Source organism: Rhizophagus irregularis, chromosome 11 (genome assembly GCF_026210795.1).
Source record: "Rhizophagus irregularis chromosome 11, complete sequence".
NCBI classification, from domain to species: domain Eukaryota; kingdom Fungi; phylum Glomeromycota; class Glomeromycetes; order Glomerales; family Glomeraceae; genus Rhizophagus; species Rhizophagus irregularis.
In genome coordinates this window covers 1,183,759-1,209,227 of record NC_089439.1, presented here as the reverse complement: position 1 = coordinate 1,209,227, position 25,469 = coordinate 1,183,759, and the positions used below count along the sequence as shown (strand labels likewise).

The window sequence follows — 25,469 nt, the reverse complement described above, 5'->3', positions numbered from 1 at the left end:
TCACAGAGACAAGGAAAGTATTTTTATGAAAATTGGACGTATTATTAAACGTTTTTGAGGGAGAAAGAAGAGGTAAAGGTAAAGTAGTCTGGTCGTTATGAACCAGCTGAACGGGAACAGATATAACATCTGTATCCATATCTCTCAAAGGTCAAGGGTAATAAAAGGAGACCTTTCCGTAGAGGCCACCAAGTGGTCCTCGCTCCTTACAAAAATATAAGTGTTTGTGAAAAAATTTATATTACTGCGGTTTGTTAACAAAAAAATCGGAAAGGGGAGAGAGTTTTTTTTTTTGTTTAAATCAATTTAACTATAGATTTCATTATCGTCATTCTGTATCATAACACGTGATCACGTGATTGTTTTTTTTTGTGATATGTTTTTTTTATACAGTATATGATTTTGATCTTTCTTTCTTTTCTTTATTTTTCTTATTTTGTCACTCTCTTTTTCTTTATTTGTCATCGTTTGTAATGGGCCTAAGGTGATATAGGAAAAAATCATGAAGGCAGATTAAACTAATAATTTTAGATATAATGTTTTATGTTTAATTTCATTCTCCATTAGACTTTAAATTAGACTATCTATTTCTTTATGATTCAATTTAGTAAAAAAAAAAATACCTTTTTTAAAATTTGCGAAAAATTACGATAGAAAAATTTCCAATAGTTTAAAAATATTCGATTTTACAAGTGAAACTTATACTAAAAATGTAACATAGAAATCTACTAAAATAAATTATTATTTATGAAGGTAAATGGTTGGCTGAAAAAAGCCACTATAGGGACTTTTCAGCCAATCGTTCATTTTTTTATTCATAGTAAAAAATTTTTTTTTTTCATTTTATAAAGATAAAATGCGATAATTGTTAGTTGCGAATTTGTCTATTAAAGATAAATTCGACGATGGAATCACGTGCAATTTTTAGTTACGAGAGGTTAAAAAATTCGACGCTTCTAACCATATTTAATGAGAGCTTTACAATGAGGAATTTCTTTTTTATAGGGTTATTATAAAATGTACTTCATATATCGAAATTAATTTTAAAATAATTACTGTTATGAATTTTCTTTTATTCAAAAAAAAAGCTCAAAAGGAGATTAAAGAACGGAACTTTTCATTTATTGTTTTTGGAAATTTATTATCATTATGCAATAATAAATATACATAATCATAATAAATTTTGGCAAGAATAAAATCAATACGTTTGGTAAAAAAACAGCCAACTACCCCATCTGCTTTTTCTTTATTCTCATTTTAATATGCAATTTGATTTACACAATTATAGGAATATGTATTCCGAAGGAAAAGGATATTTGAAAAAAGAAGTTAATGAAAGATTTCAAACAATGAAAATTGGCAATTAAAATAAAGTAACCCATAAACTAAACTCTTTTTGGTTGTGATCTGCCAGAATACAAGTTTTTTAATACATCAATCGTAAAAAAAACAAAAAAAAAATTCGCCCTCCCCTAGGAATCACACAAATGAATGAATAATACAAAACAATGATTTTTATTTTGTGTATTATACATTTTTTGTAAAAAATTTCTATTCTGGGATTTTTTTTCACGCTATATTTGCATGCAACCCCTTTTGTTACAAACACGAAATTTTTATTCCTATTCAAACATTCCATATATGGTAAAAAAAATCGATCTGTTTTTTATATTCCGTCTTCTTCCGTAAAAGGCTCATTTTACGGAATTAATAACCTTATATCCCGGAATTTATCGAATTATTTACATTTTCCGTGAATGGATCCGTGAAAGGCTCATTTTTACGGAGTTTTTACAGAAATAACGGTATAGGGTTTTGAATATCATCATATTGTAATCCTTTTGATACACTTTATTCGTGACACAATTATGATGCAACTTTGATTCAAAAAACTTTTTATAAAACTTCTTTTAATTTAGTAAAGAGAATGAGTATTGCGAAATTTGGCGTTTTAAAATACTATCCAGAATTAAAAGAAGAATTAAACGAATGAAATAAAAAGAAATCGGTTCATAACGTTAATCATTTATCTAACTCAATAAAAGACTATATATATTTTAAAATAAATGAACTAAATCTTCATAAAATTAAAGGTATAAATTATTAATCCCATTGATTGTTAATCCTTTACGCTATAATAATTGATATAATTATTCGAAAAAAATAAAAATCATTGACTTAAAAAAAATATTATTTAATGTATGGCCCAAAGAATATAAATATAGAAAAGGGATAGAATTATTACACAGAGGGCAAATGCATAATAAGTTTTTTATTTCTTTAATCGGTTTAGTTTAACACGTGATCATGCCAATGCATGACAAAAAACTATTTTTTTAAAAAAAATCTCAAAATTTCGCATAATCCAAAGAAAGCAAGTATTCTAAAATAAATGAGAAACCAAGCCTATTTTAAATTTATACAATAACGAAATCCGATCTTTACACATATAATCCATATGCAGTTAAAGAGATCTCAAGAATTTTTTTGATTGTCAATAATTACTTGATCAAATTAAGGGCGTTCTCATTTCTCAAAGCACCTCAATTGATAGAGATCTGATTGGACAAAAAAATATCGAAGAGTTTCCTATTTAAGCGAGCTAAAAACCACCTTTTTTTCAATGATCTTCAATTGATCAATCATTATTTCAATTTAGTATAATAATAATGTTTTCAGCAAGATTTTTCCAACTTATTATTTTACTTTTAATGCAAGGAACTTTTAAAAAATCCGTTGTTTAAAATTTATGTCAAGCTTATAATTCTATTGATCTGAGTGTACATGATTTGTAATAAATAACTCAATTCCTTTGAAAAAAAATAAAAAAATAAATTTTGCTAAAAAAATGCCAGATAGAGCCGGCCCTCTAGTACTATGAGTCAATAAACGTACAACACACTTATATGTAATATCATGAAATCCTTAGAAGTCAATTATATTATTATTTAAGAGTAATATTAATAATTTCATATTTTAAATAATCCAATTAACGAAAGAAATTTTTATAAATTGGCTATTTCTTTTAAATTTTAGAAGAGGTTTAGTGATTTTTTCACCACAGAAAAATTTCTATTTTTTTTTATTCTCTGTGTTCTCTGGACGTCAATCTGTTTCCGAGTTTTTAAATTATTTAATGAACGCTTTATAATAACTTTCGCTCTCTCATATGACATATTCGGTAAAGATATAAAAATCCGCAAAGTAGAAGGATCTCCTAGGCAACGTAAGTGTAACCATTCGTTTAGGCCATTTTAAGGACATATTCCGCAGTAGAAATTTCTATTTCACTTTGATCCATGGTTCTCCTAAGTATCATAAGTTTAAGTATGTAACTATTTACACTGGCCATTTTAATATGCAGTATCAACATATCCGCAGTAGAATACTATAATACACGATAACATTAAGTTAGTAATAAAAAAAAAGAAAGAAACCAATTTCTTTACTTTTTATTTGATGGTGCCGATCCACCAAGATATTAATTTTTTATTTTTATTAATTTTTTTATTAAAAAACTTTTTAATTATTTATCAGAGAGACGTTCATTTTAAGATTTTTTTATCAAAGAAATTTTTTTTTTAAAAGAATTTTTTTTTGATTTTGAATTTATTGAAGTTAATTTAACTAATTGTGGCATATTATAAAAAAAAAGGTAAAAAAACTATTTAATATATAATATCAGTAATATATATATATATGATGTTTTGCGTCTTGAGTCATTATATCACGTGATTATTTGTCAAGATACACATAATCACTCACAAAATATTTTAAATAGACGTTTTATTGTAATTTGTTGTGAATTTAGAGATGCGTATCATGGATTGAAAACAAATTTACGTAGTTAATCATAGCGTTGGCGAAGGTTATTTATATACAAAATTTTTGTGAAACTTGGGAGACCGTAATAGGTAAGTCACGGTACAATTATGACAATCATTCGATAAAATTGAATCGATAATTGATTTTAAGATCTCCTGCAGTTTTGCATAATAAAAAACTATACATTATTGTATGATGACTTTATATAATATCTGTATTTATTTAAGTATACTTCTGTGTCGAATCGTATCAGGATATTCATTTTCTTTATCATTTCAAGAGATCAAGATATTTAATTCGTGATCCGCCAGTGAACCATAAAATTTGACTATTAAAAGGCGGTGATAAGTTCATATAATTTAGAATCTGCGATTCCGGAGAAAAAATATGGGATAACTCGCCTTCTATTGGTCATAGAGACATAAAATTATTACCATTAAATGCGTCTCGATGAGACGAATCCGATGAACCAAATTTTATTTTCATACGACCACTAGATGATGAGTTATCTTTAAAATCTTTAAAAGACTAAATTTTTTTTTTTTTTCAAATTCAAATTTTCAGCTCTTATGAAAGTGTCTTTTGGTGCTTAAAATTTTTACCGGTCTTTTATTATTAAGACAGCCAAATGGCATATTTTTATGGCTATAATATTAGTTTTCATATTATATTTTAGTAATATGTACAGTACCTTGCATTGCCGGAACTGTAGATTCCGCGCTATTAGTAAATATATATATAACTTTCACCGGAATTTAATAGCCAAGTTTTATGGTTCACTGGCGGATCACGAATTAATTGCATATTGTTATTGTCCGTAATAGTAACCAGGTCGTAATATTTTGCATTTCCAAGTGTGTTTTTTTTGTAACCTAAAATTTAAGGATTGTAATGAACAAATTCGCCGTATCGCGTGCACATAAAGTGATCATATAATTTTAAGTCTGTTAGTTGTGAATTTGCTCTCAACGGATCATGAAATCAAAATTGATCATAAAAATGGAATCACGTGCAATTTTTAGTTACGAGAGGTTAAAAAATTTCGACGCTTCTAACCATATTTAATGAGAGCTTTACAATTAGAAATTCCTTTTTTATAGGGCTATTATAAAATGTACTTTATATATCGAAATTAATTTTAAAATAATTACTGTTATGAATTTTCTTTTATTCAAAAAAAAAGTTCAAAAAGAGATTAAAGAACGGAACTTTTCATTTATTGTTTTTGGTCATTATGCAATAATAAATATACATAATCGTAATAAAATTTTGGCAAGAATAAAATCAATACATTCGGTAAAAAAACAGCCGACTACGGACTACCCTATCTGCTTTTTCTTTATTCTCTTTCTAATTATGCAATTTGATTTACACAATTTTATGTGGCTATAGGAATATGTATTCCGAAGGAAAGGATTTTTGAAAAAGAAAATTAATGAAAGAATTTTAAAAAGATTTCAAACAATGAAAATTGGCAATTAAAATAAAGTAAACCATAAACTAAACTCTTTTGGTTGTGATCTACCAGAATACAAATTTTTTTTAGAGTTGCACATTTTGATTGATAATTATACACGGATTTTAATTAATAAAGATTAACTTTTTTTTATATATATTATAAGACTGCATCTCAATGCACAATCTAGTAGTTTAAAAAATTACTATTTAATACAAAAATAAGAGAAAATCAAAAACGGATTGATTTTCATCCGCCGATCCGGATGAATTTCAATATGTGTTTATTTACGGATTGTCGGATCGCAACTCTAAATAACTATACTCCGTTAAATTTTTAATTAAAAAAAAATATCTCCCTCCCATCTTTAGGAATCACACAAATGAATGAATAATACAATCAATGATTTTTTTATACATTTTTGTAAAAAATTTCTATTCTAGGATTTTTTTTCACGCTATATTTGCATGCAAACCCTTCCAATTTCCATCACTGCACGAAGGCGCAATATGAGGAATTTGTATTCCGAAAGAAAAGGTTTGTAAAAGAAGTTTTTTTTTTATTCCTATTCAAAAATGTCATTATATTGTTGATACACTTCATTCGTGACACAATTACGATGCAACTTTGATTCGAAAAACTTTTCTTTAAAACTTCTTTTAATTTAATAATAAGACCGAAAAAGGGAATGAGTATTGTGAAATTTTGCGTTTTAAAATATCCAGAATTAAAAGCAGAATTAAACGAAACATGAAAAGGGAAATAAAAAGAAATCGGTTATCATTATCTAACTCTGTAAAAGACTATATATATTTTAAAATAAATGAACTAAACCTTCATAAAATAAAAGGTATAAATTATAATCTTATTGATTGTTAATTCTTTATAATAATTTTTCAAAAAAAGAAAATCATTGACTTTAAAAAAAAAAGCTATTATTTAGTATATGGAATACAAATTTCTTAATGCAGGAATACAAATGAAAAAAAAAATATTATTTAATGTATGGTCCGAAGAATATAAATAAAGAAAAGGGATAATTTAGTTTAACACGTGATCATGCCAAAAATGCACGTGTTCCAATATCTCAAAATTTTCGCATGCATAGAAACCAAACCTGATTTTAAATTTATACAACTGATCTTTACACATATAATGCATGCAGTTAAAAGAGATCTCAAGAATTTTTTTGATGGTCATTAATTACGGTAAATTACTCGATCAAATTAAGGGCCTTCTCATTTCTCATGATAGATCTGATTGGACAAAAAAATATCAGAAAGTTTCAAAGAGTTTCCTATTTAAGCGAGCTAAAAACCATTCAATGATCTTCAATTGATAAAAACGCTCAATCATTATTTCAATTTAATTTATTTTAGTATAATAATAATAAGTTCTCAGCAAGATTTTTCTTCAATTACTTTTAATGCAAGAAACTTTTAAAAAATCCGTTGTTTAAATTTTATGTCAAGCTTATAATTCTATTGATCTGACCAATGCTTGACGGCCTAAATGGTAAAAAAAAAAATCAAGTTTCAAAAACGATATAATTTAAGAAAATTTATGAACTTAAACGAATGGTTACACTTACGTTGCTTAGGAAATTCTTCTACTTTGCGGATTTTTATATTTTTACCGACCGAATATGTCATATGAGAGAGCGAAAGTTATCATAAAGCGTTCATTAAATAATTTAAAAACTCGGAAACGGATTGACGTCCAAAGAACACAAAGTAAAAAAAAATAGAAATTTTTCTGTGATGAAAAATCTACTAAAATATGAAATCATTAATATTACTCTTAAATAATAATATAATTGACTTCTAAGGATTTCATATTACATATAAGCGTGTTGTACGTTTATTAACTAATAGTACTAGGGCCGGCTCTGGCCGGCCTTTTCTTTAGCAAAATAAAGGATTGAGTTATTTATTACAGAATAAAAAAAAAGAAACAATTTCTTTAATTTTATTAATTTATTATAAGATTTTTTATCAAAAAACTTTTTTTTTAATTTTTTATCAAAGAATTTTTTTTTAGATTTATAAGAACCGTTTTTTATGATTTTTTTAATTAAAGAATTTTTTTTTGATTTTTATTATTTTTTATAAAAAATAACTGAATAATAATAATACTAATTACTATTATTATTATTATATAAGTTAATAAAATAATATTATTTTTATCATCAACAAGTAAACTTTTCAAAATTTTCGGTTTGTAATTTATTCGCAATAATGTATAGCAGTTATCCTTTAAAGTTGACCAATCAGATATCACGGTTTTACATATAAAATTTTTTTATTATTAATAAAACGTAAACCCCGGGGCGGGTTCCCAGATCGATTTTAAATTTCAATGTTACATGAACCGAAAAATTGAATTTATGTGACCTCATGATAAAAATAATAAATTTGAAACGTACACGTACATTAGCTGTTAGGTAAATTTCGAATAATATTTACTGTTAAATAATACGTAATTTTCTGTTATGTCTTTTTTCGTTATTTACCGTTCGTTTTAATCGGCTAAGTTATCAAAAAAAATAAATTTTTTGTTTTAAATTCATCTAACTGAAGATATTAAAAACTTTTTAACTTTCTAGGGCTTACATCGATTTGATGATGAAGATTTACCAACCGTCTTTGAGATTTATCAAAATTTACATATATTCAACGTCTATAATAATGATGATGTCTAAATTGATCAATCCTTTCAAGTTTTCTTGAAGAATTCATTTATGGAAGATTCGGAATTATTTTAATAATAAACGGATGTTCCATCCTGATCAATGTTGTACAATTAAAAAAAATTATGTATATTTATTTATTTATATCATACTACAGGTATTGATTTTTTTAATCAAATGTTTATTTATATTATTTACTGTGTATATTGAACATCTTCTCCATGTTTTGTAGAGATGAAGAGCAAAGATAAAGATCAAAATTAAGATGAATGGAAGTGGAGGAATTAGTTGTTGCAACTATCTTCATTTAGTATGATTTTGATTCTATGTTTGATATAAAGGAAAATCTGCTCACTTTTAAAGATGATGGGTTGTACTAATGTAATAGGTTGTATGTCAAATTATTTATTTTTTCTTTGGATATGAAATATCAAAAATTCAGTTCACCTATTACGATATTATGGTGATTTAAATTGTACCATACCTATCCATATGTGAGCGAAAGCAATTTAAATGGCCATCTAAATGCTCTAAATGCTGCTCAAAGGAACTTATTGCAGGAAGTCATCAGTAACGAGCAATGTAGGAATGAGACATTCATTATATCTGAAAGTACAAATCATATCCTGTCAAATGTCAATATGATTTTATTTCAAAGGCAAAATATATTTTTAGAGAATGTGTTTTTGCAGCTACGGAGTGCTTTATTACATCTCATCGATGCTAAGAACATCATTTATACATTTTATAAAGCAAAAATTAGTGATCAGAGGGTATATGTGATGAAGAAAGTATGTGATGATGGTGATGATGAGGGGAACGAAATTACTTCCCAAACTGGGGATATTAATGGAGGATAGACGCACTCCTAATAAATAAGTCAAGGATTATCAGTCAGTCCTTCAGTTGGCAACCATCGATAATGACTATCACTTCAACGAATTCACCGTAATATGCCGCCAAGATTTTCTTTGAATCGTATTGCATTCTAAAGTGTAAGTTTTTTTTTTTATTCCGTCTCTATGCTGTATAATTTACCGATTACTTTATTTATTAATATTTTTTAAAACAGCCTCTGTCATCCATTCATTTGTATTAAACCAATGTATAATATCTATCTAAATGACTTAGATGAGATAATGAATTAAAAATGTAATCGTTTTGCAGAGTATGTTATTTTATTCTCTACACAACTATACAATCATGAGGATTGAATGAATCAGAATTCAAGTTTAAAAAGAAACAATGAACAGAATTATGATCGAAAGTAAGAGTGAGATAAGTAATGTATGTAAATAAAAATTTTTTTAAAAAAAAATCTATGAAATTTAGGCTAATGAGTATTTTTTTTACAGGTTATTATTTTTTTATGAAAACTACTAAGATCAATACATTTATGAGTTTTATAATAATTATTTTGTAATAAAAGAGGGCCGACTAACTTGGTATTAGTGAACGAAAGAATATAATAGAAAGGATGCGAAGGATGTGAAAATATTGCGTTAGTTTCTTGATATATATGGTCCATTATCAATATTAACATACAAAAGTCAATGAATTCCCTTGTTTAAAATAAAATATATATAACAATTTATAGCTATACAGGTTATCACTACCATATATATAGTAAGAAGTATACTATATTAAATTATACTAAATATATTCATTTTAAAAGTAAAAATTAAGCGCGTTATTTTCAAGGAAATATCAATATAATAATTCCTTTCAATTGAGTAATACCATTCGCGTTCAATTGTTTAAAAACAATTTAAAATGAGTAGTATAATGATTTATTTATACGTCCACGCAAGTGTGAAATAATTTCAATTCTGATCGGATTTTTGATCGGGTTTTGGTTTGATATGATAACTGATTTCAAAAAAGTAGAATTTTTTGATCACATAAAAATGGAGCGAACAATCAAAATTGAAATATTTATGTGAGTGAATATGTAAATAAAAAAATATATAAAATTTTATATTTGATACATTTCTGCTTCTATTAAGGTTAGAATAAAAATTTCATGTACTATAAGTAATGATTGATGAATAACCTCACTTTTGTATTTAAAAATAAAATTTTTTTTTATCTTCAATTATGATATAGGCCATATAAATAAAATTGTTAGTTTTTCGTCACCGGCCGGGTCTTGTGAATGTCATGAAAAGAAAAAAAATTTGGCCATGCGATGCTAATCATCATAGTCGTATAAAAACAAATTTTCGGTGAAAATTTATTAAAATCAGCCAATCATTTAGTGATTGGCTAAATTTTTTTCCCGAGCGGCCAGGATTAGTCTATGATTTTTTTTTTCATGAGAAACTAATAATTTTTTTTTGTTTGGACTAATAAATTTAAAATCAACACTGAATTTATTAATATTAAAAATTCTCATTAGTTGGCCAGCATAGTTTATTTGTCAACTTTAACGGTAAAAAAGTTACATATTCTGATTTTCTCAAATTCATCCAAATTACCGGCGACCATGATATTGGATGACATATTCAATTAGTTGTGCTCTAAATGTTTTAAATATGGAAGGGCAAAAAAAAGAACTAAGCGAAGTTAATGTTATCAGAACATTTGTACTATTTGATAATGATCTTTGTAAGTCGGTACTATTTTTTTTACGAGTTGTGCTTCAAATTTAAAGAGTGTAGTATAGCGTAGTATTTTTATGTAAATTCTGGTTTTAAAGCTTTCATGCAGCAGACTGATACATTTGCATTCATACATCATTATTGAAAATTTCCCAACCTTAAAGTAATATATTAGATACACACGAAAAACAATAAAAAATTTAATTCTATAATTGTGCTAAAGCTAGAAAAATTTTAAATACATATATTTAGTTTTAGTTATAAATAATAAATAATATTCAAAATTACATAAATAAACGCATTTTCTTGAATTGTGTAATATTATAAGCGACCTATATAGTATAAAAATATAAGATTACAAGATTTTATTTCTAATGATAGAAATACATTTGTTCGATTTTTAATTTTATAAAATGAACATTACCTTAATTTGGATCTTTTGGATCTAAGAAAGCATATTTTAAGTTATCTTCTAATTTCTTGCATTTACAGATACAATCATCTTGATCACAATTAACATTAATATATTTAATTTTAATTTCACTGGTTTTTTGTTTTAAGAAAATTGGTCCATATTTGTTTTTTGTAGTATATAAACTAATAAATTTTGGGGTTGGCTTTAAAGAATTAAACTTAATAAAATTTAGCAGTTTACTTATTATACTAATATGTTGGAAGGGTGAGATTCCATAATTATCAGAATTAGGATAGTTTGAGATAATAAGTGTATAAAATGTAAAATTAGGTAAGTTAACAAAATGATTCTTTTTCAAGCAATAAGAAAATATATATGATCCAATTATTTCATTTTCGTTATTAAAAAAATGATGTCCAATGATAAGAGAATTATTTGAAGAATCCAACTTATTTTTTAATATAGGAATACCAAAGTAAAGAGCTGATGAATCATATTTCGAGTCTAGTGTTTTAATTATAGCTTGACGATTTGATGAATTAAAATCATTTTTTATGATTTTCAGTTTAACGTTAAGATCCGAATGATTAAAATCAAAATTTATGTCATAACCAATGATCATCCATCTGATCTTCAATTTACATTCACGCTTTCTAAATTTTTTTTGAATACAATGAATTATAAGTTTTGGATCTTCATTTGGTGGCCAAACAACTTGACAATTAAAAATATCTTTTTCTTTTTTATCAATAACTGTAGCAAAGATGTTACAATCAGCATCTTTATTATTAATAACTTTTAAAATATTTTCTGGTATATTTAGTTTAAAAGTGTGATGCATTCCAGGTTCAAATAAGTAATAAGTACAATTTTCAGCATTTGTATAAAGAATTTTTTTTTCAACTAATAATAAAATTTGTCTACGCAAATTTTCAGGCAAAAGTTGAAAAATATTAACTGGATCTTTAAATTTTATACAACTCCAGTTTCTAAAATTTCTTAAAGATTCAATCCAATCTGTTTCATTAAAGTTGTTAGAACAAATTTCTTTTCCTCCAAATATTTTAAAACTTTGATATTTAGATGAATTACTTTTATTTAAGATTTCTAAAGACTTTTTTTCAACTTTAATATTTGGAGCCTGACAATCAGTATTTTTAACATATTCACCAGAATTTTCTTCAGAATTTTCTTTTGCAATAAAATAAGCTCTTCCACCCAAAATAACTTTTTTTGGGATAAATTGGCCAAAATCATTTATGAGATCCTTAAATTTTCTAGGATCTTTAGAATCTATAACACCCTTCACTGCTTCAATAAACTCTTTAGTTGGTTCTAATTTTAATTTTAAGGACATTTTTTTGTACTCAATAATATTATAAGTTGAACTGGTTATGATGTTAGAATTTTTGATGTTTGAATTTTCAATTGATACTCCCAATTTTGCAAAATTTGGTATATCAATATCCGCAATTAAAAGAAAATCATTTTTTATAATCTTATCCTCTTCCAAATCGATTTGAATTGTATTATTTTCATATCCATCAACAATTTCATTCATTTCACAATCCACCATTGTGAATGCTCTATTATTGACTTTTTCTAAAGTTACATAGTGTCCATATTCTAATTTAAACTTGTCTTTGAAAAATCTCCAATCAGATTCTGACTTTAAATATAAAGTTTTACTCTTTTTGTCTATAATGTTCTCCAAAATTATCTCCTCTTCATCCTCTCTTGCTATTTCAGCCAATGAACTTCCATTATTATTATTAAACATATTTGCAAATGACAATGTATCATTCATTTTGACTTTAGTATTTTGTTCAAGTCTTTTACGAATTTTTGATAATTTACATTTAAGATTTAAATTGACCAAAACAAATTTTGATGATATATCATCTATTTGAACAGTTATATTAACATCATCTTGTACATTAATGGAATCCACCCTAATTATTTTATTTTGACATAAAACATTAGCCATGATCAAGAACTTCGATTGACCTATCTTTTTGTTATTATTAACACATATGTTTATATATTTGTTTAAAAAAAATAAAATATAACAACCACTTGCATATCATGCGTGTCGCTTGGGTTAAGATAAATTATATTCGATCAAAATATGATCAAATCAAATTACGAAATTTCTATTGTGATTTGGATTATTAAAAATATAAAAATAAATAAATTAGAAAAAATTTGTATAACGAAAGCAGTTTATTTACTCCAGAAAAAATTCTATCCCTTTATATAGTTTTTAATATATATATGTGATTAACGCAGATATTTATATTCATACATTTAAGCGATCAAAATTGGCAAAAAAGAAAAAATGCATTTGATCGTCGGGTTTAATCGTTAAATAAAGATATACAGTCAGACCTTCCATATAAATCACCTTATAAGCACCTATTTTTGAATAAATACTAATTACTATATAGCCACAACTCTGTGAAACAATTCATATCATAGAGGACTGTATATAGGATATACAATATATATATATATTGATTTTTTTGTACATTTCCCATTTTAAAATTTTCTTTCGGGTTTAATCGCTAAATATATTATTATAAAGATTTTTTGCTTTCTTCTTTTGAAATTAGCCTGTTTAATCGCAAAGTATAAACATAATATCAACTTGCTTATCCTGCTAAACTTATTTTTCTGAATTCAATTGATAATTGTTCTAAATAAAGTTTAAAAAAAGTTTTTAAACAAAAAATTTTTTAACAAACCCAACTTACTAGTTTTAGAATTTAGTTTTTATTTAAAAAAATCGCTTTTTTAAAAACAAAAAATAAAACCTCAGTCATTCTTATATTAAAAACAAATAACAAAAATACAGATATTTTATTAAAAAAGTCTGGTATCAATTTTTTTTAAATAAAATTCATTGATAAATTTATTTTTTTTAATTAAATTCTTTTTTTTTCTTTTTTTATTTAAATAAAATTTATTTTTTTTAATTAAATTCTTTTTTTTTCTTTTTTTTTTAAATAAAATTTATTTTTTTTAATTAAATTCTTTTTTTTTCTTTTTTTTTTTAAATAAAATTTATTTTTTTTAATTAAATTCTTTATTTTTTTATTAATAAAATTCATTTTTAAATAAAATTCATTATTTTTTTTAAATAAAATTTATTTTTTTTAATTATTACAGTAAATTCTTTAATTTTTTTTTAAAAATAAAATTCATTAATAAATTCATTTTTTTAAATAAAATTCTAAAAATGAAATTCTTTTTTTTTTATAAGTTAGTTATAAGAATAGTTATAAAATTTATAATTAATTAATAAAAATATTTGTAATATTTTCATAATATTAAAGTTTTTTTGAAAATAACTTCTAAAAATTTATTGATAATTATTTTTTCACAATTCCTTAATTAATTCAAATTTCATTCTACACTTAACCGTCAAATCACATTATTGTAAATATAATTTATATCATTCTAATATTTTAAATATAATTTAATACATATTATTTTATTATTTTTGTTTAAAACTATTATTACCATATTAAAATTTTAATTATAAACAAAAAACTACTGTAATCATCTTTAATTTACTTAGTATTACATTATAATACTAAATTTTTCTATTTAAATAAACTCATTGGTCCCAATGCGAAGTAACGGGATACTGCTAATTTTCACTAATTTAAAAAATTTTATATAACAATTTATTCTTGATGTTTATTTTATATAAAACTAGTAGGTGTAACCCATCGTGCTGCGCCGGAGATAAAAACTTGCCCATAAAGTCAAGAAAAGTAACAATGATATGACTATATTTTAGAAATAATAGCGGCTTAGTATTTTAATAATAATATTTACAATATGATAAGGTTAGAAGAAAATAATCTAATAAATTTATATAATTTATATAATTTACATATTTAACCCTATTTCATTTTTAGGTCCTTTAGTTTTACATTTCGTTTCTTACTCATTCTTTTATTTTTTTTATTTTGTTTCTGTTTCATATTTCATTTTTCACTAATTTATTTCATTTTTTTTTTAGATATTTTAGTTCTTTCGGTTCTACAATTAATAAGGTATTTTTTTATTTTTATTTATTTTTTTATTTCGTTTTTATCTTATATTTCATTTCTTAATTTTATGGTTTATTTTTGAAAAAACATTTTCCCATAGAATTTACTAATCCGATCTATTGTTACAAAAAATAAATAAATAAGTAAATTATATATGTCAATCTATTTATATTGAACCTAAAAAATAATTAGGTCTTTTTATTAAGATATTTATTTAAAAATTGTCTGGCCTGATTTAGAATTTAATTTTGATGATCACAAATCGGCAACTTTAATTGCTATATTTGTCAAATTTTACCCGAATTTTTGGGTAATTTTCAATAAAAAATGATCGGCGAGGGTTCCCTTGTCATTTTCCTAATATGTGCGAAATTTTTTTACTTTAATGTTTTTTATATATTGTATAATGTATAATATATATATGTATATGTATATGTATGTATATATATATATATATATTATATATATATGTATATGTATATGTATATGTATATGTATATGTATATATATATATATATATATAGGAGGAAAAAAAATTTATAATGGATTCATTAGAGTAAAATCATGGATTAAGCTTATCTGTGCCACCTTTACTGCACGTTAAATTAAGCCATCAAATAATAGTTTTTAATAAAATTTTTAATTCTTTTGATCAACAAAATTTTCGAAAAACAACAAATGATCATCATGCCAAAACGTTTTAAAATAATATTTTTCAATATAATTAATTAAAAAAAATGTTAAATAGCATTTTTTATTATATAGTTAATTGAAAAACATCAAAATAACATTTTTTTACTATAGTTAATTGAAAAAATGTCAAAATAATGTTTTTTATTATAGTTAATTTAAAAAAAAATATTAAAAAAACATCAAAATAAAGTTTTTATTATAGTTAATTTAAAAAATGTTAAAAAACATTAAATAACATTTTTTTATTATAGCTAATTTAAAATATTATAGTTAATTTAAAAAAAACGTCAAAATAACGTTTTTTATTACAGTTAATTAAAAAAATTTCAAAATAACTATTGTCAATTAAAAAAACGTCAAAATAATGTTTTTTTACTATAGTTAATTGAAAAATGTCAAAATAACATTTTTTTACTATAGTTAATTGAAAAATGTTAAAATAACATTTTTTTAATTATAGTTGATTTAAAAAAACGTCAAATAACATTTTTTACTGTAGTTAATTGAAAAATTATCAAAATAACATTTTTATTTTAGTTAATTTAAAAAAAATTAAACTAATTCGTAATTCGCGTAACAATCGGAGCACTTTCGCAAATCTGCGTTTTGATACCATTTCGTACATAGGTAAATCGGTCAATTTTTAGCCAAACAGGCTAAAATTTACTGATAAAACTTGGACATTAGATCTATATTATCCAAACATTAATTATAACAGTTACTAAATTTAAATAATTGCTAGAAGTTGTTGATTAACAAAATTTTTAGTAAAACTGCTTTGCAATTTTTTATTAATAAAAGTGTGAACCAGAAGGCTCAAAATTTACATTTATATACATTTTGATATTATTGTATTTTTAAAAAAAAGTAAGGTAAAAAAATAAAATTATTCTTATTTTAAGATTAACAGTTTATTTTTCGTAAAAAAAAATTCCAAATTTTTTAAATTTTCCCAATTGACAACTTTTAAGAATTATTTACGAAATTATAAGTTTTACAAAAATTACAATTAATACTTGAAAAAATAGACTCAATGTCAGAGTTTTCTCAGTAAAAATTTCAGCCAAATCGGTTAAAATTGACCGATTTACCTATGTAAGAGACGCAGATTTCAATGGTGCTCCGATTGTTACACGAATTACGGATTAACATTTTTTTACTACAGCTAATTTAAAAAAAATGTTAAAATAACGTCAAATAACCATTTTTCATTATAGTTTATTTTAAAAAAAATGTTAAATAACATTTTTTTTATTATGGCTAATTTTATAAATGTTAAAATAATGCCAAATAACATTTTTTTATTATAGTTAATTTAAAAAAACGTCAAAAAAACGTCAAAATAACATTATTTATTATAGTTAATTGAAAAACATTAAAATAACATTTTTATTATAGTTAATTTAAAAAAAATTAAACAACTTTTTTTTTAAGTAATTAATAAAAATCAGTAAATAACATTTTTTTTTTATTATAATTTATCAAATGTTTTTCTAATATAATTAATTTAAAAAACATTAACATTAGAAAATGTTTTTTATAATAATTAAAAAAATGTGACCTGATTAACTCATATTTTTACATTTTGTAGTTTTAACCAATTAATGTTTGATATATTTGTATATGAGTTACATTTACTATATCAAATATATATACTATATTAAATAAACCAATAACTATACACATCGGAAAATTTTTACAGGTGATATATAGCGATATATATCACTTTATCGATATTTTTCGCCATAAAATACCGATAATTAACGAAATATGATAATTAACATTATTTATTTTTCAGATTATTGTCAATAAATATCACTAATGTTAAATATCTTATAGAATTCATCGATAAATACAGTTATTTATCAAAATGATAATCATAATACATTTATTATTGATTTATTTAGTACGATAATTATCGATAAAGTGATAATTATCGATATTTATATCTTAAAAAAATTATCAATATCTGCAGATAATGCAATTTATCGGCAGATAATCATTGATATTAAGTGTTAATATAGATTTGCCATAATATTATAATTAAGTTACGAAGCTATTTAACAATCACGTGTATCATATCATGTGACACAACTTCCCGTTGATTATTTTTTTAAACTTTTTTTTTTAAAGTTTAATTAAACATTACTTTCGCCCTTTCCCATTCACATCCTCTTTTTCCTTCCCCCTCTCATCTGTCTTTCTTTCACACTTTCCCTTTCACCCACTTCACCCCTTTTTACGCTTTCCTTTTCTGTGTTTCTCATTTTCACCTTCGTTTCATTTCATTTTTTCCGTTTTTTTCATTGGCAGTTTGATCATTTTACCGTTAAAACTTAAGCTTTTTTTAGTTTAAACTTAAATTTTTTTTCGTAAATTTCCCTTTTCCTTTTCTTTTTCTTTTTTTCCCTTTCCCTTTCTTTCATTTTTCCCCTTTCCCCTTTTTCGTTTTTTTCCCTTCCCTTTCTTTCCTTTTTTCCCATATCCCTCTCTTTCTCATCTTCCTTTCTTTTTGCTCTTTCTCTCTTCCTCCCTTTCCTTTTTTCTAGGCTTTCTTCGGTCTCTTTAGACATGACATTCTGGTAAATCTTTTGCCTTAGACTCGCCATTTTGGTATAAAGACTTAATATTTTTTTTATTTTAATATTTTTATTATCTTAACGAACTTTACTAATAGTTCTTTTTTTTATTTTGTAGGTGATCAGTTCTTTGGATTTTGAGGGGAGGGTATTAATATTTTTTTTAAAAAAATAACAAAACGATCATTAATGTTTCATTGTTTTCTTTTTTTTTTTATGTGATCAGGTTCACCAGATTTCAAGGTAGATATCGGGTTTTATTTTAAAAAAATATTTTTTAACGAAACGATTATTAAGGTTTCGTTATTTTTCTTTTTTTCCAGTTTCTAGCGGCAATTCTGTAGGTTTATTATTTTTTTTCATTTAATTTTTTTTTATTTTAACGAATGGTTTCTAACTATTCTTTTCTCATTAGTCTTATTAGGTCAGTTCCTTGGAAGTAAGATATCAGTTTTCGGTAAAAGCTTTTTTTTCTGTCTTAATTTATTTATTCTATACTGACGCTTTGACTTTTCTCTTTTTTATTAGACGCCTGGTCTTTGGACACTTTGGGATTCAGTGGGTGGGTTTCCTTATTTTTTTTTTATTTTTATAATAATGAAACGTTTATTAACGTTTCAAAATTTCTTTTTTTATTAGACGGGTCTGAACACGTGAAATTGGCCTTTCTTTTTTGGTAAATTTTTTGGTGCATGGAATTTCAATAGGATCCGATTAGATACCATAATAGATTTGTATAGTTTACTAGTATAAAATTTAGTATAGATTTAGCATAGATGTTTTTATTAATATAATAAAACTGAACCACATTTAACAATAAAGTAATTTAACGTTATCTAACACTTTCCCGATGCATACTATATACACACTATATCAGATATATGCTATATTAATTATATTATATACAGTATATTTAATATTTGCCAACATTGATCAGCAATCATGTGACAAACCTGTATTTTAATTACCAATCGGTAAATATTGGCCGGTTCATCACTTGACAAGTTATCATTGATCAGCAAAATACAACACTACAAAATTCATAATGCGGGCCAAAACGTATAGTGCTGGCCAGAAAATTTTGGCCTGAATTTTGACTTTCGGCAGAGTTTAGTTTCGGGAATGACTAGCCAAAACTGAACCTGAAATTATGCCGAAATTACTGAGTTTTGGCAACATGTATAGTTCCAACTATTGTATTTTGAAAACCAAAATGAACAGAATGCTATTTCTTATTATAAATTTCACAGCTCCCCATGAATGATGGACTCTTGTTTATTGTTATTGTTTAAATATGGTGATTTTTTTCTTTAAAATCGTAAATGTATGGCTTAAATTTTAATATTTGCAAATAAAATTTCATTAAATAAGATTATTTTAAATAAATATGCAAAAATTTTTTTTAAAAAATATCTTTGCAATAAAATTTTAAGTTTAACCGATCAAAATAACTAAGTTTAAAAATCAGCCATCAGCCGACTAATAAATTTGTACATCATGTGACATATTTGAAAAAAAACCCAGGCGGTGATCGCCCAGGCGACCTCCCAAAAAAATATCTCACAATCCCCCAAAAATCAATTATAACAATCTATTGCTATGAAAAAAAAAATTCCCCAATTATAACAATCTATTGTCATGAAAAAAACATTTCCCATAGAATTTACTAAACCGATCTACTGTTACAAAAAATAAATAAGTAAATTATATGTCAGTCTATTTATATTGAGCCTAAAAATAATTAGGGAAAATATTATTACTAACTTGAATCTGATCGCTTTTTGAAATATAGTCAGACTAAATAATAATAATAAGAATCGGGAAAAAAAGGCAATTACCGTAGTGCCACAGCGTCAATCCGATCACCGAACCAAATCTAGATGGTTTAAGAATGTGGTTTGGGAAAAAAAAATAACAATGAAGAAAATTGAAAAAAAAGCGAAAAATAAAATTTAGGGGAAAAAGAAAAAGGATAAGGAAAGAAAAAAAGGAATCCGTAAAAAAAATAAGTACCGAAAAAAATTCTGAAAAAAAAAAGAATAATCTGGTCCAAAAAGACTGAAAAAAAATTTTAAAATAAATTAATAATACGGTCTAAAAAAAAGACGAAAAAAATAATAATATAAAAAAAATCGGTCTTAAAAAAGACCAATAAAAAAAAAATTTTTCAGTTTGGGAAAAACAACCAATAAAATTCTCGGGTTGGAAAAAAAAACCAAACCGAAAAAGAGGAAAAAAAAATGAAGATTTTTTTTTAAAAAAAAGGTGAAAAAAAAAGGAAAAGAAAAGGAAAAAGGTTTGGAAGAGAAAAGAGGAAACTTAAAAAAAAAGAAAGAACCGAAAGTAAAGGATCGATTCAAGGAAAAAAAAGAAAATTAAAAAAAAAAAGGGAACTGAAAGAATTCAATTCGGTTCGAAAGAAAGGATAAAATTTTAGGTTTAAAAAAAAAATAAATCGGTCTAATAATTCCGATTGAAATTTCTTAGATTAGATATAACAATATGACTAAGAAACAAGGTGATCGTGTAAAGGAGGAAGAAGGAATAGAAAGTGATAGTGATGAAGATGTAGAAGATCAAGTGGTGGTAAGTACAGAATCGAATAACAAAAGAGGAGGAAAACCAGGTAGTCGCGGACGAGGTAGAGGAGGCAGACGTAGATTAGTTAAAAAGAAGTAGTTTCACTTAATATAGATATTATATAGTGTAAATAGGTAAATTAATGTATAGATAGATAGTTTTTCTAGTAGTTGTGTAGAACTTTAAGGGGATCGTGGGTTGACCGAGCGGTAGGCCAAAGCGCCCGGTATGGAGAGGTTGAATCAGTGCTTGCACTGGTTACTTCAATGTGATTCTTTGAGGTTGATTTTGTAAATAGTGCGCTTTTTACAAATTTAATAAAGGAGTTTCACGCTTACGCGAGTGAAAAAAAAAAAAAAAAAAAATATAACAATATGACTTGCTGATCAAGCGGGTCTTAGCTATAAAGGATACAGATCAGCAATTCAAAATTAATTTATACAGGTTAATCTAAACGTAACGGTTACACACCAATTTTTTTAGTATATAGATAATTATTTACCTATAGCTTTATTCAAATGAATTATCTTTTTCGAAAGTTTGAATTATATCAATAAATGAGCGAAAACTATAAAAATAAAATTTGACGTAAACTCAACTATAAAATACACCAATAAATTAACCTTAATTAACTTCAAATTATATAAATTAAATGCTTCCTCCAATTTTCTGTTTATCTTCATCAGTAGAAACAATTACATTTTCATCATTATCCTCTAAATTTGCCTTATCATAGTCAAATTTCGATTCAACATCTTGCAATTATTTTTAATACCATTGCATCTCTGATCTTGGTCAAAACCAACGCCTCCAGTGAAAGTGGATTTTTATTAAATGACGGAATTTTGGGGAGGAGACAAGAAATTGCATTTTGGAGATGTTCGATCTATGTTATTTGGCCAGGTGGGCAAGATAGCTATAATTTTTTTTCTGGGACCTTGGTTTTTATCCTGCCCATCCTGACTGATATTGAATTAAATAGTTTTATGAATAAACACTTAGAATATTCTAGTTAATACATTAAATTTACATCAAAAGTTTTTATAGTAACAAAAGCATTTGGTAAAGCCTAGAGCGGGAACCAAATATACGATGTGTATAACGAACAAGTTTCTTGTTTAAGTTCAATAATTATATGTGATATACGGTATATTAAGTAAATTTACTAATTTCTTATTAATTGAAACACTTCATAATCTTCTTCGATAATAGAACAAAAAGACACCAAATTTGTTGATTATATTGATTATTTTTATTGTCAATGTCGAAGTCGATCTTTTTTACAATTGGTAAAAATAAGATTCGAAAACTTGTCTTTCTTTTCAATAAAAGACCGGTTTACCATTTTTTTATTTCTTTTCTTTTAAAAAAAAGAAAAAAAAATTTTTTTACCTATTTAAATTGTCATTTTATTGTTTTTAGTTAAGTCTTTCACATATTTTTGATGATAATATTTAAATTTTAAACTGATAGATATTCGATACAAGTAAGAGTTCAATAAATTTGAGGTTAAAAATTAAACGAATATAAATTTTGAAATCTTGGAACTAACCCTGCAAAAAAAAGAACAATTAAGTTAATCATGTACTAGTTGTAACAACGATAGTCACAAGAACAATAAAATTCTCGTTTCGTGAAAGACGAAACGTTCCCTAGGAGAAATTATCATCATTTATTTACAACAGATCCAAAATAAGTTTTAATCTGTTAAATTTTTTGGTAGGTAGAATGGCTAGAATTAAAAGCGCACAACCAAAGTATTAAATTGTGGCGCAACGAAAGTTGATTCGAATAATTCGCAGAAATACTAGATTCATTTATTGTCGGTTAATTTATTAATTAATATTTTTAATGATAATATATTGAAAAAATTCTGTAGTTTTTATTTTATCAGAAAAAAAAAAATGTTGTTTTATAATACATTATATTTTTCTAATAAATTAAATAAAAATTAATTCATAAATTCACAAAAATAAAAATCATGCGAATAAATCTTTCGTTGTCATAGATGTCGAATATACATAAGTTTTTGATAAATCTCCAATGCGGTTAATAATATTCACCATCAAATAAATTTTTTAATACCTTTGAAATTTGAATTGAATTCAAACCAAAAATTTCTTGTAGCTCCATAATGAACGTTTACAACAGCGCATTTCTCCTATCTTATATACCAAAAATTGCAATGATCAAACTACTATGGTAACGTTCAAATTGACATTATCCAATAGGGGAGTCATACACTGAATAGAAACTTCTTAGATTTAGCGTCCGTCTGTACCATAAAATAGATAAGATAGTTATTAAAATGCCGTAGCCACAATTTCTTTATTACCTACTTCAAGAAAATTTTCCTACTTTATGCGATATAACATTCCTCGTATATATACGGTGAATCGCTTGTCAAAGACTTTTAATTGTCCCTTTATCAAAACAGCAGTGAAAATTTATATTATGAATAAAAAATAATATTTTGTATCTATAGATAACATGGTGTCACTGTATCTTTTGCGAAGATGCTATGTTGTGAAGGTTATTTATATATGTGAAACTTGGGAGATCGTAATAGGTAAGTCATGGAATGGTACGCATAGCATGATTAAATTCCAAATCAGGAAACCTTATTTAATCGATATATCTACGTAATGCTACCTACAGTTTAACGTACTACAAATATAATATAATTTGTAAGATATACAGTCTTTGTTCTCATTTATTTTTAAGAGAATAAAATATCATGTCAAAGAAAAATTCTAAAATACTGCAATGAAAAGTATTTTTAGTATTTTTTTTTTTGAAAATACTTTTTAACCATTATTATTTTAAATAATATTTAATTTCCAGATTCATTTTAATTCTAGAACATTCCGAACATCATTTTTTCACCCAGGTTTTCTTGTCGATCCTCTAAAAAAATTATATTTATAAAATAAGATGACGGGAAATCCTCATTTATTGGAAATACCATTATTTTTTTCCCGGACATAAATTTTCGAAATAATAAAATATTTTTTAAATAAAGCCACAAGTCATCATAATAATATTTACTTATCTTTTTTGATGTATTTCGCAAAACGGAAAGAAAAATTCCATCAAGAAAGGTAGTATGTATATATATATGGTTTTCCCAAAGCAAAATTAACAAAATTGGATATTTTTGGTTCCAAATTTATTTTTTTCCTTTGTTCTTTTCGGGTAAAAATATTGAAAAGTACCAAATTGCAATTCATTGACATGGTTTCACAATTCACATTTTTAAACCAAAATAAAGTTACACAGTAAATTTTGTAATGATTGATAAAAATTTTAACCAAGTTTCGTTTTGACTGGTTGGAATAATGTAATACAACGATCGTATCGTTAAGCGGATTTTTTACGAATAACAACATTTGGAGTAATCTAATTAGCGTAAATAACGTGGCAAAATTTAAAGTTTTAAAAAAAGAGAAAATGAAAAATAATAAATCAATTAATTTCATTTGCTATTTCAAATTTGAAATTTTGTACCCAACTTTTCTTTATTCTTTTTTTTTTTTAATAACCGAAATTTTTCCTCTAAAATCAAACGCTTGGTGCAAGAACCCTTAAAAATATGTTGAAAAAAACATGTATATTTTTTTTAATTGATTGTTTCTATTTATGAATTATAAACATTTCTTGGAGTCAATGATAGCTACTATTTTTGGTATGTATTTTAAATCGTAAGAGATCCGGGAAAAGTAATTTTAAAATGAATTATTCGTTTTTATTTGATAATATTTTATAAACATTTATGCACTTTCCAGGAGAAAATTATTTATAATGGATTTTCTTCATATAATTATTATTATGGCAATGATTGTTATCAGGATTAGTATATTTAGTCTCGGCATATTAACTCCATATAAATATATAAAAATTTCTATAAAAAAGAATCCTAACATTCTAATAATTTTTAGTTTAATACAGCATATGATATAAGTATAAATAAGAACAATAAATGAACAGACTAATTATTAATAATATGACGTACAGTATCTATGGTATTCCTTTCTAGTTACTATGGATAAAACAATGAAAATTTTCTATATAATTCTTTTTTGGTCACTAAGTAGAGTTGCGGCGTAGGTTAAACATGTGACGTTTTATTTTCTATTCATTTGTTCCGAAGTTTTTGGTTCTATTTTAATCTAATAGAAATTTCTGTGATCATGGTGCAGAAAAAAATATTCAAGTACTAATACAATTTAGTCCCGTGATCTTATGCAAATTTTAGCGTCGCCTAGAAAAAATGGTAGCCGGATAGGTTTTCCGGGTTACACGTGATTCGGAAAATGATTTCCGGTTTTGCTTGTTAATTTTTATTATAACGTAGTAGTAAAAAACTTTGATAAATAACTGAATAAATAAATATAGTAAATATTTAGAGTTTATTAAGAAAATTGCTGAAATTTTGTTTATTGCTATTATTTATTTTATTTATTCCAACACATTGTATTTTTGTTAAAAGTTTTTCCATGTTTTTGGCATTGTTCGACGGTTTTCTAGTGCTTTAATATCATTATTCATCTTTTCCAACAATCGGAAATTTT

The 25,469-nt window shown here is 24.8% G+C and overlaps 1 protein-coding gene across 1 annotated transcript; it reads right to left on the bottom strand.

Annotated features, from left to right (window-relative positions):
- Positions 1-10,995: 10,995 nt before the first annotated feature.
- Positions 10,996-12,972, bottom strand: OCT59_002808 (uncharacterized protein; the record flags this gene model as incomplete). Its single annotated transcript, XM_066145194.1, has 2 exons — positions 10,996-11,167; positions 11,435-12,972. The coding sequence occupies 2 exons, from the start codon at positions 12,970-12,972 to the stop codon at positions 10,996-10,998; spliced, it is 1,710 nt and encodes a 569-aa protein (XP_065995938.1).
- Positions 12,973-25,469: the final 12,497 nt, after the last annotated feature.